Source organism: Leucopleurus acutus, assembly GCF_964270905.1.
Source record: "Leucopleurus acutus genome assembly, chromosome: 8".
NCBI classification, from domain to species: domain Eukaryota; kingdom Metazoa; phylum Chordata; class Mammalia; order Artiodactyla; family Delphinidae; genus Leucopleurus; species Leucopleurus acutus.
In genome coordinates this window covers 60978267-60990291 of record NC_139151.1, presented here as the reverse complement: position 1 = coordinate 60990291, position 12025 = coordinate 60978267, and the positions used below count along the sequence as shown (strand labels likewise).

The 12025-nt window shown below is 39.4% G+C and overlaps 2 protein-coding genes across 2 annotated transcripts; both read left to right on the top strand.

Moving 5' to 3' along the window:
* Positions 1–1631: 1631 nt before the first annotated feature.
* LOC309965211 (hemoglobin subunit epsilon-1) lies at positions 1632–3225 on the top strand (the record flags this gene model as incomplete). Its single annotated transcript, XM_082844583.1, has 3 exons — positions 1632–1723; positions 1840–2062; positions 2921–3225. The coding sequence occupies 3 exons, from the start codon at positions 1632–1634 to the stop codon at positions 3047–3049; spliced, it is 444 nt and encodes a 147-aa protein (XP_082700709.1). The 3' UTR covers positions 3050–3225.
* Positions 3226–10606: 7381 nt separating this feature from the next.
* On the top strand, positions 10607–12025 carry LOC309965463 (hemoglobin subunit epsilon-4-like; the record flags this gene model as incomplete). Its single annotated transcript, XM_082844990.1, is given in 4 exon segments — positions 10607–10698; positions 10823–11045; positions 11898–11919; positions 11922–12025. Coding segments are annotated over 4 exon segments (441 nt in total).

The window sequence follows — 12025 nt, the reverse complement described above, 5'->3', positions numbered from 1 at the left end:
TTATGGTTACCAGAGTTTGGGATTAACATAAACACACTACTATATATCGAATAGATAAACAACAAGGACCTACCATATAGCACAGGGAACAATACTCAATATTTTGTAATAGCCTATAAGGGAAAAGAATCTGAAAAGATATATATATATAAAACTGAATCACTTTGCTGTACACCTGAAACTAACACAACATTGTAAATCAACTATACTTAAAAATAAATAAATAAATAAATAAAACTCTTATTCATACAAGAGCTATTCTTCACTGAGTAGCCAGATACTTCTTGTCCTTTCATTGGTCCTCTACTTCAGTGATCAAATGTCTTCTCTCTCAACCTAGAATTCTGTCATCCTAGGTTACATAGTCTAGCCCAGGGATTCTTTCCTATCTTTCTTAAGGGGGGAATAAGCTAAGAAACACTTGTGAAAGTCACAGCCCAGGAAAACTGGTCCACTGAAGGCTGATTTTTAATTATACAATTATAGATGGCTTCTCCTCCACCATTCCTTACCACTATATCAACAGGACTCCAGTATAATAGCAGAGGATTGCAGCTGGAAAAGTTGCAAGGTACATAATCTATTTCATGATGATGTGTTCTTAGGGAAGCCCAGAGCCAACAGGGACATCAAAATACAAAAGAAAACAAAAAATAAGGACACTAGAGAAACTTGAAGTCTCCTGAACTGATGGCTTCCACAAACATTAAACATACTCCAACTGCTAGCCTATCATAACAATTCATCTACTCCTCAGTTTGATCACAAGTCCTGGTTTTAAATAATTTCAGACTCCTTAGCAGCCACGCTGGTATAAATAAGTACAGAAAATCAAGAAGAGCACTCAGGGCAATGTCTCCAGGGTAGACAGTTTCCCTTGCTGTCATAGAGAAATGGACAGAGAGAGAGTTCCCTGGAAGCACAGGATGTAAGCTTATTCTACCTGTTCTCTCTATGAAATAATCTTTGGTTATGTTACTTTGGGATTGAGGTCTTAGTTCTATTGTAGATCCCTTGCATTTCCATTCAGCTTCCTGAAGTAACCATGTATGTGTTTTGTCTCCCTTAGAAAACTAAAATCCAGAGCTTGGCTATAATCCACTCCTCAAGAGAGCTAGAACTGGCTGAGGTTCTGTGTCAACAATTGTATTTTTTTTTCTTGACTGTGTTTTTGTCCTTGTCACCATCTCACCATCCTTAACCCAAATATTAAACCTGGTTTGACTGGAACTCTATCTTGGGCTTAGCTGCATTCTATGGGTCTTTCTGGGATAAGGAGAGTGGGAGAGATGGATGTCATCATGGGGGATGACATGGGGAGAGAAGAGGGTGAAAAGAGAGAATGAATGAAAAATTGTGTTGAGGATGGAGGAGGAGCCAACAAAAGAAGGATATTTCAGGAACCAACACATTATCACAGACTCAATATACATCTTCCTTGCTGACCATTTCCTGACCTGACTCCACCCCTGAGGGACACAGCTCAGCCTTGACCAATGACTTTAAAGGATTAGGGGGAACAAAGGGCCAGAAGTTCAGCAGTAAAGAATAAAAGGCCACACCTTCCAGCAGCAGCACAGACTTGCTTCTGACACTTCTGTGATCACCAGTAAGCTTCAAGACCTGACATCATGGTGCATTTTACTGCTGAGGAGAAGGCTGCTATCACTGGCCTGTGGGGCAGAGTGAATGTGGAAGAGGCTGGAGGCGAGGCTCTGGGCAGGTAGCAACTGGACTTCATGGGGGAGGATGGTGAATATGAGCCTGGTAAATTGACCAGGAAATTCTTCAAACTTTTCGAGTCACTGATTTTCTATCTGTTATGGTCTCATCTCATAGGCTCCTGGTTGTTTACCCCTGGACCCAGAGGTTCTTTGACAACTTTGGCAACCTGTCCTCTCCCTCTGCCATAATGGGAAACCCCAAGGTCAAGGCCCATGGCAAGAAGGTGTTGACATCCTTTGGAGATGCTATTAAGAACATGGACAACCTCAAGGGCGCCTTTGCTAAGCTGAGTGAGCTGCACTGTGACAAGCTGCACGTGGATCCTGAGAACTTCAGGGTGAGTTCAGGAAATGGTCATGTGTTCTTTTTATGCTTTTTACTTTGGAATGATAATGGAAGTTGAGTCTTTGGTTGCAAAGACTAGCAAAGATCTCAGAAATCATAGATCAAAGTTGGTGTTAAGAGGGCAGAATTCCAGTGGACATACCAAGAGCACCTTGATTCAGGACTAGTGACACTAAAGGGCTACTAGCCCTTTTAAGCCTGAGTTTGCTTAAAAGTTTTCGGGGACTTTTGTTAGAACTGGATTTGTTTACCCTAGAGAATATCAGAGAATAACAGACTTGTTCAAGGAGGAATGGAATCTGGGTTTTGGTAGATGAAAACCTGTCTCAAGGAAAGAGAAATGTCTTATTTTATGTGGCTCCTGATGATTGAAGCTTAGGAAGATATTTGGGAGAATAATTTTTAGGCAGATTGTCTCAAAGAAATATCAATCAATTCTCTAAATATATTAAATTACCCATCAATATTGGGACTAAGTGGAAGCTTATTCCTGCATTGGTTGGAGACTTTACTAAACTCACTCTAAGAACCTATGCAGCCCTGAAATCCTATGATGACAAAGATTAGACAATTGGTAAATGTGAGAGGGAGGGAGAGAGGCAAATAAAAATGGTGAAATGGGAGAGAGTGAGGGGATATAGGTAGACAGAATGTTGAATGGAGGACTCGTAGAATTTAAATAAAATTTAAGAACTAGCTTATCAGAGTTTATTGCACAGATACAAACCATGGAGCAGTTTACGATGTGGAGTTAGGAGTGGGTGTAGGTATTAAGCCATTATTTTCTGCAACTCTTTTAGGAAAATTCTACTCAACATATCTAATTGTCATTTTGTCTCTCACCTAACAGCTCCTGGGCAACGTGATGGTGATCATTCTGGCTTCGCACTTTGGCAGAGAATTCACCCCTGAGTTGCAGGCTGCTTGGCAGAAGCTGGTGGCTGGTGTTGCCACTGCTCTGGCCCACAAGTACCACTGAATTCTCCTTTCAGTTCACCATTTTTGGTCCCCAATGCCTTCCTTCTACACGTGGGGACTGGAGTTTGGCCTTGAGAGCCCGGCTTCTCTTTAATAAAGTACATTCTGTTCAGTGATCAAAAATTAATATTGTATCTTCTCCATCATTTACTCTTTTTTTAAATTTTATTTTTATATTTTTTTTACATCTTTACTGGAGTATAATTGCTTTACAATGGTGTGTTAGTTTCTGCTTTATAACAAAGTGAACCAGTTATACATATACATATGTTCCCATATGTCTTCCCTCTTGCATCTCCCTCCCTCCCAACCTCCCTATCCCACCCCTCCAGGAGGTCAAAAAGCACCGAGCTGATCTCCCTGTGCTATGCGGTTGCTTCCCACTAGCTATTTTACATTTGGTAGTGTACATATGTCCATGCCTCTCTCTCACTTTGTCACAGCTTACCCTTCCCCCTCCCCATATCCTCAAGTCCATTCTCTAGTAGGTCTGTGTCTTTATTCCTGTCTTACCCCTAGGTTCTTCATGACATTTTTTTTCTTAACTTCCATATATATGTGTTAGCATACAGTATTTGTTTTTCTCTTTCTGACTTACTTCACTCTGTATGACAGACTCAAGGTCTATCCACCTCATTACAAATAGCTGAATTTCGTTTCTTTTTAGGGCTGAGTAATATTCCATTGTATATATGTGCCACATCTTCTTTATCCATTCATCCAGTGATGGACACTTAGGTTGTTTCCATCTCCAGGCTATTGTAAATAGAGCTGCAATGAACATTTTGGTATATGACTCTTTTTGAATTATGGTTTTCTCAGGGTATATGCCCAGTAGTGGGATTGCTGGGTCATATGGTAGTTCTATTTTTAGTGTTTTAAGGAACCTCCATACTGTTCTCCATAGTGGCTGTACCAATTCACATTCCCACCAGCAGTGCAAGAGTGTTCCCTTTTCTCCACACCCTCTCCAGCATTTATTGTTTCTAGATTTTTTGATGATGGCCATTCTGACTAGTGTGAGATTATATCTCATTGCAGTTTTGATTTGCATTTCTCTAATGATTAATGATGTTGAACATTCCTTCATGTGTTTGTTGGCAGTCTGTATATCTTCTTTGGAGAAATGTCTATTTAGGTCTTCTGCCCATTTTTGGATTGGGTTGTTTGCTTTTTTGTTATTGAGCTGCATGAGCTGCTTATAAATTTTGGAGATTAATCCTTTGTCAGTTGCTTCATATGCAAATATTTTCTTCCATTATGAGGGTTGTCTTTTTGTCTTGTTTATGGTTTCCTTTGCTGTGCAAAAAGCTTTGAAGTTTCATTAGGTCCCATTTGTTTATTTTTGTTTTCATTTCCATTTCTCTAGGAGGTGGGTCAAAAAGGATCTTGCTGTGATTTATGTCATAGAGTGTCCTGCCTATGTTTTCCTCTAAGAGTTTGATAGTTTCTGGCCTTACATTTAGGTCTTTAATCCATTTTGAGCTTATTTTTGTGTATGGTGTTAGGGAGTGATCTAATCTCATACTTTTATATGTAGTTGTCCAGTTTTCCTAGCACCACTTATTGAAGAGACTGTCCTTTCTCCACTTTCCTGCCTCCTTTATCAAAGATAAGCTGAACATATGTGCGTGTGTTTATCTGTGGGCTTTCTATCCTGTTCCATTGATCTATATTTCTGTTTTTGTGCCAGTACCATACTGTCTTGATTACTGTAGCTTTGTAGTATAGTCTGAAGTCAGGGAGCCTGATTCCTCCAGCTCCGTTTTTTGTTCTCAAGATTGCTTTTGCTATTCGGGGTCTTTTGTGTTTCCATACAAATTGTGAAATTTTTTGTTCTAGGTTCTGTGAAAAATGCCATTGGTAGTTTGATAGGGATTGCATTGAATCTGTAGATTGCTTTGGGTAGTATATCATTTTCACAATGTTGATTCTTCCAATCCAAGAACATGGTATATCTCTCCATCTATTTGTATTGTCTTTAATTTCTTTCATCAGTGTCTTATAATTTTCTGCATACAGATCTTTTGTCTCCATAGGTAGGTTTATTCCTAGATATTTTATTCTTTTTGTTGCAATGGTAAATGGGAGTGTTTTCTTCATTTCAATTTCAGATTTTTCATCATTAGTATATAGGAATGCCAGAGATTTCTGTGCATTAATTTTGTATCCTGCTACTTTACCAAATTCATTGATTAGCTCTAGTAGTTTTCTGGTAGCATCTTTAGGATTCTCTATGTATAGTATCATGTCATCTGCAAACAGTGACAGCTTTACTTATTCTTTTCCAATTTGGATTCCTTTTATTTCCTTTTCCTCTCTGATTGCTGTGGCTAAAACTTCCAAAACTATGTTGAATAAGAGAGGTGAGCGTGGGCAACCTTGTCTTGTTCCTGATCTTAGTGGAAAATGCTTTCAGTTTTTCACATTTGAGGACGATGTTGGCTGTTGGTTTGTCATATATTGCCTTTATTAGGTTGAAGAAAGTTCCCTCTATGCCTTCTTTCTGGAAGGTTTTTATCATAAATGGGTGTTGAATTTTGTCAAAAGCTTTCTTTGCATCAATTGATATGATCATATGGTTTTTCTCCTTCAGTTTGTTAATATGGTGTATCATGTTGATTGGTTTGCATATATTGAAGCATCCTTGCATTCCTGGAATAAACCCTACTTGATCATGGTGGATGATACTTTAAATGTGCTGTTGGATTCTGTTTGCTAGTATTTTGTTGAGGATTTTTGCATCTATGTTCATCAGTGATATTGGTCTGTAGTTTTCTTTCTTTGTGACATCCTTGCCTGGTTTTGGTATCAAGGTGATGGTGGCCTCGTAGAATGAGTTTGGGAGTTTTCCTCCCTCTGCTATATTTTGGAAGAGTTTGAGAAGGATAGGTGTTAGCTCTTCTCTAAATGTTTGATAGAATTCGCCTGTGAAGCCATCTGGTCCTGGGCTTTTGTTTGTTGGAAGATTTTAAATCACAGTTTCAATTTCAGTGCTTGTGATTGGTCTGTTCATATTTTCTATTTCTTCCTGATTCAGTCTTGGCAGGTTGTGCATTTCTAAGAATTTGTCTATTTCTTCTAGGTTGTACATTTTTTTTTTTTTTTTTTTTTTGCGGTATGCGGGCCTCTCACTGCTGTGGCCTCTCCCGTTGCGGAGCACAGGCTCCGGACGCGCAGGCTCAGCGGCCATGGCTCACGGGCCCAGCCGCTCCGTGGCATGTGGGATCTTCCCGGACCGGAGCTCGAACCCGTGTCCCCTGCATCGGCAGGCGGACTCTCAACCACTGCGCCACCAGGGAAGCCCTAGGTTGTACATTTTATTGACATAGAGTTGCTTGTAGTAATCTCTCATGATCTTTTGTATTTCTGCAGTGTCAGTTGTTACTTCTCCTTTTTCATTTCTAATTCTGTTGATTTGAGTCTTCTCCCTTTTTTTCTCGATGAGTCTGGCTAATGGTTTATCAATTTTGTTTATCTTCTCAAAGAATCAGCTTTTAGTTTTATTGATCTTTGCTATCGTTTCCTTCATTTCTTTTTCATTTATTTCTGATCTGATCTTTATGATTTCTTTCCTTCTGTTAACTTTGGGGTTTTTTGTTCTTCTTTCTCTAATTGCTTTAGGTGCAAGGTTAGGTTGTTTATTCGAGATGTTTCCTGTTTCTTAAGGTAGGATTGCATTGCTATAAACTTCCCTCTTAGAACTGCTTTTGCTGCATCCCATAGGTTTTGGGTCGTCATGTCTCCATTTTCATTTGTTTCTAGGTATTTTTTGATTTCCTCTTTGATTTCTTCAGTGATCCCTTGGTTATTAAGTAGTGTATTGTTTAGCCTCCATGTGTTTGTACTTTTTACAGATCTTTTCCTATAGTTGATATCTAGTCTCATAACATTGTGGTTGGAAAAGACACTTGGTACAATTTCAATTTTCTTAAATTAACCAAGGCTTGATTTGTGACTCAAGATATGATCTATCCTGGAGAATGTTCCATGAGCACTTGAGAAAAATGTGTATTCTGTTGTTTTTGGATGGAATGTCCTATAAGTATCAATTAAGTCCATCTTGTTTAATGTATTATTTAAAGCTTGTGTTTCCTTATTTATTTTAATTTTGGATGATCTGTCCATTGGTAAAAGTGGGGTGTTAAAGTCCCCTACTATGAATGTGTTACTGTAGATTTCCCCTTTTATGGCTGTTAGTATTTGCCTTATATATTGAGGTGCTCCTATGTTGGGTGCATAAATATTAACAATTGTTATATCTTCTTCTTGGATCAACCCCTTGATCATATGTAGTGTACTTCTTTGTTTCTTCTAATAGTCTTTATTTTAAAGTCTATTTTGTCTGATATGAGAATTGCTACTCCAGCTTTCTTTTGGTTTCCATTTGCATGGAATATCTTTTTCCATCCCCTTACTTTCAGTCTGTATGTGTCTCTAGGTCTGAAGTGGGTCTCTAGTAGACCGCATATATATGGGTCTTGTTTTTGTATCCATTCAGCCAATCTGTGTCTTTTGGTGGGAGCATTTAATCCATTTACCTTTAAGGTAATTATCAATATGTATGTTCCTATTCCCATTTTCTTAATTGTTTTGGGTTCGTTGTTGTAGGTCTTTTCCTTCTCTTATGTTTCTTGCCTAGGGAAGTTCCTTTAGCATTTGTTGTAAAGCTGGTTTGGTGGTGCTGAACTCTCTCAGCTTTTGCTTGTCTGTAAAGGTTTTAATTTCTCCATCAAATCTGAATGAGATCCTTGCTGGGTAGAGTAATCTTGGTTACAGGTTTTTCTCCTTCATCACTTTAAATATGTCCTGCCAGTCCCTTCTGGCTTTCAGAGTTTCTGCTGAAAGATCAGCTGTTAACCTTATGGGGATTCCTTTGTGTGTTATTTGTTGTTTTTGCCTTGCTGCTTTTAATATGTTTTCTTTGTATTTAATTTTTGACAGTTTGATTAATATGTGTTTTGGCGTATTTCTCCTTGGATTTATCCTGTATGGGACTCTCTGTGCTTCCTGGACTTGATTAACTATTTCCTTTCCCATATTAGGGAAGTTTTCAACTATAATCTCTTCAAATATTTTCTCAGTCCTTTTCTTTTTCTCTTCTTCTTCTGGAACCCCTATAATTCGAATGTTGGTGCGTTTAATGTTGTCCCAGATGTCTCTGAGACTGTCCTAAGTTCTTTTCATTCTTTTTTCTTTATTCTGCTCTGCAATAGTTATTTCCACTATTTTATCTTCCAGGTCACTTATCCGTTCTTCTGCCTCAGTTATTCTGCTATTGATCCCATCTAGAGTATTTTTAATTTCATTTATTGTGTTGTTCATCGTTGCTTGTTTCATCTTTAGTTCTTCTAGGTCCTTGTTAAATGTTTTTTGCATTTTGTCTATTCTATTTCCAAGAGTTTGGATCATCTTTACTATCATTATTCTGAATTCTTTTTCAGGTAGACTGCCCATTTCCTCTTCATTTGTTAGGTCTGGTGAGTTTTTATCTTGCTCCTTCATCTGCTGTGTGTTTTTCTGTCTTCTCATTTTGCTTATTTTACTGTGTTTGGGGTCTCCTTTTTGCAGGCTGCAGGTTCATAGTTCCTGTTGTTTTTGGTGTCTGGTTTGTCACAGACCTTGTGAGGATAGACTAGGGATGCGAGGGGTTGGACATCAGAGCAAGGGATAACTGTTTTTAAAGTCAACTCCAAAGAACTGGTTGTGGGATTTACTAAAGAGCTGTCTGGTTAAAGTGATGAAAGCTGCCTAGGAATGTTAAATTGATTGCTGTTGTCAGGAGAGAAATGTGTGCAAATTGGCTACAGCATTTATGAAGAGAGATCATTATAAACTGCTCAGAGAGAGTGATTATCTAAAAAGGGTGAGAGAAAAACAGGAGTTAGAGGTAACTTCCAGAACTGTTGCCTGGTTTCCTGGAAAGATGGGTGGTTATTCCGTGACACTCAGAGTTGCAGATGCCCCTGAGTCTGGGGGATTGCAGGGTGCACATACTCTGCTGAAGATGGGGGTCAGGACCACCAAACAGCAAGTACCTGGATCCACCCCGGCAGGCCAAACCCACACCTGAGTGTGACTTGGATTCCTAGCTGTAGTCATAGGTCCCTCTTCTTTATTTTATTTCATTGACCTCTTATCTTGAAGCAAATTCTTTTAGCATTAATTCAAACTCTTTTCTTCATATCTCTGTACCAAAGTGCTCACATTAACATAGCTTGGGATGGAGAGCTCACAGATAATCATGTCTGTCATGGTAAACCAGCTTCCAGAAACTTAGCAATTCTTATCCACATTTTACATTTAAGTCTTTTCCAAGCTGAATAGATAAAAGCCTCTTGCTATATCAAATAGACAGAAAGGATTTATTTTCTAGTAGTAGAAATTCATCTATAATATACTGAATAGATCGAGTTGAAGTCTTTAAATTTTAGAGTACCTCTGTAAATACACATGGAGATTTTTTTTATTATTATTATATGTATATATATTTATAAGATTGATCTCAGGGAGAAACAAACAAACCAGCTTTCTGGAGGTCAAAATGTAGGAAAACAAATTCTGAAATAAAGAAACAAAATGAACCATTCCCTCTCCCACTACAAGTGTGCCTTTTCTAGTCCTGTAAATGCTTATTTGGATGCGTGAGACCAAAGTACCTTAGATCACAGTGGCAGTGGTGTGTGGAGTACTGTCAGTGAAGATTGCCTCTGCCTGATTAGATATGAAGAAACATTACACACAGCCAGAGAGTGTGGATTCAGCACACAAGAGACAACTCCATTATTCTATAGCCATTGCCAAAGAGAATTCTAATACTCTCTTCACTGAACACAGGAACACCTATTTCCCCAACAGCCAGTTGTGTATTCTCTGATACAAATGCATAGATATATGTATTGGCCAGAGACACTTGTCCATATAATCAGAGTGAAAAAAATTATTCAGGCAAGTGCATATATTATTGGTAGAACTCAACAACAATGGGGTGGTGCTCAATTTTTCTCTAAATTACCCAGTTCTTACCTATCTTATTTCTAAACAGATTCTGGATTGAGGTCTTTTTTCTTGGTTACAAGCACTATAAAATTATGAGCCCCATATAAGCTTTAGAAGCACTGGTAACCAAGAAGAGCTGTGACTTCTTCTATACCCTGGCTGAAGAGCAGAACAATGTCTTGTAAACACCTGATACAATGCTGAACAGAGTTCTAATTGTTACTCTTCCTAATTCTGTTTATGCCTTATGGTCAATTCAGGGATGGTGGCAGGGAGCTTGAGATATGAATTGCATGGTAGATGGTAGGAGAGAGGACAGCAGAATCCCCCTGATAGAGCCATACAACATTATCAGAGACACAAATGTCCATCTAGCTGACCCTCCCTTGCCCAAGGCCCATCCCTGGTGGTGACAACCCACCTTTGAAAAATAGTCTCATTTTATTGGGAGAAGTAAGGGCCTGGGGACAAGAGATGAGGAATAAAAGGCCATGCAGAGAAGCAGCAGCACAGACTTGCTTCTGGCCCATTAGTGATCACCAGTAAGCTCCCAGACACCATGGTGCGTTTTACTGCTGAGGAGAAAGATGTTGTTGCTAGCCTGTGGGCCAAGATGAATGTAGAGGTGGCTGGAGGTGAGAGCTTGGGAAGGTAAGCACTGGACACAGGTAGGACAGGGGGCAGAAAGGCAGAGATTTTTCCAGAAAGACGGATTGGTCAGGTTTCTTACATACTCTGACTTCCCATCTGCTCTGTGACTATGACCATCCCATAGGTTCCTGGTTGTCTACCCATGGACCCAGAGGTTCTTTTACAGTTTTGCTAACTTATACTCTGAGTCTGCGATAATGGGCAACCCTAAGGTCAAGGCCTGTGTCAGGAAGGTGCTGACCTCCTTTGGAAATGCCATTAAACACATGGACGACCTCAAGGGCACCTTTGCACATCTAAGTGAGCTGCACTTTGACAAGCTGCATGTGGATTCTGAGAACTTCAGGGTGAGTTCTGGGCATGCTTGTGCTTTGTTCTTTCATCCAGGTATCTGTTCTGTGGTTACAGTAGGGAACACAGGTTCTTAAGTCTTACCGTATAGAGGTATTTTTCGGAGGTAATATTTCAGGAAAAAGCTTGATTTTGGTAGTTAGGTTGTTCCTAAGGTCAAAGGTAAGACCAAGTAGAGTAATTAATTATGCTATGACCAGTGGAGGCCACTGGCCATCTGATATTTCTTAAAAATAAACGTCGTGAAGAGCACTGGACAAAAGTGAGCTAAATAGTTTGGCCTGGAGAATACAAATTGAGCCAGGGAGAAGAACACCTTGCCTTTGATAACTGAAATTTTCTATAAAAATCGATGAACACATTTCTGCATGGTTCTTGAGCTTTGAACCAGGAGTAAGCAGGGCAAAGTAAGAGCGACTTTTTCATGGTTTGCCCCTCCTCCTCTCAAGTCCAGCAATGATGAAATGCTCTTGTATACAAAGCACTGGATTCTTTGTCAAATGGGTGTCCAAACAATTTGAATGTATGCAATATCTGAAGACTTAGACTACGCGTATCAAGCCCCAGCACTATAATCCTACTTTTAAAAAAGGAGAGAAGCAATCCATAGCAATGCTCTGGGGTCGGAAGTTGGCAGGGAAAATGAGAGAAGGATAGAACACATTGGGGGTTCAGGACTGGGAGTCACTGAAGCCAATGTCAAGCGTATAATGATGCACTTTTGTGGGAGCATGACAATGAAAGTTGCTCAACCTCTTATCAAGAAGGAAATGGATGTTATATCTATTTGCTGTAGGGGCAGCTTGAGACCTTCTGTTCACTATGCACTATCTTCTTTTTATTCCCAGCTTCTAAGCAACATGATAGTGATTGTCTTGCAACCCACTTCAGCGAGGAATTTACCCAAAAGACACAGGTTCCCTGGCAGAAGCTGACAGAAGCTGTGGCTAATGCTCTGGTCAACAAGTACCAGTAG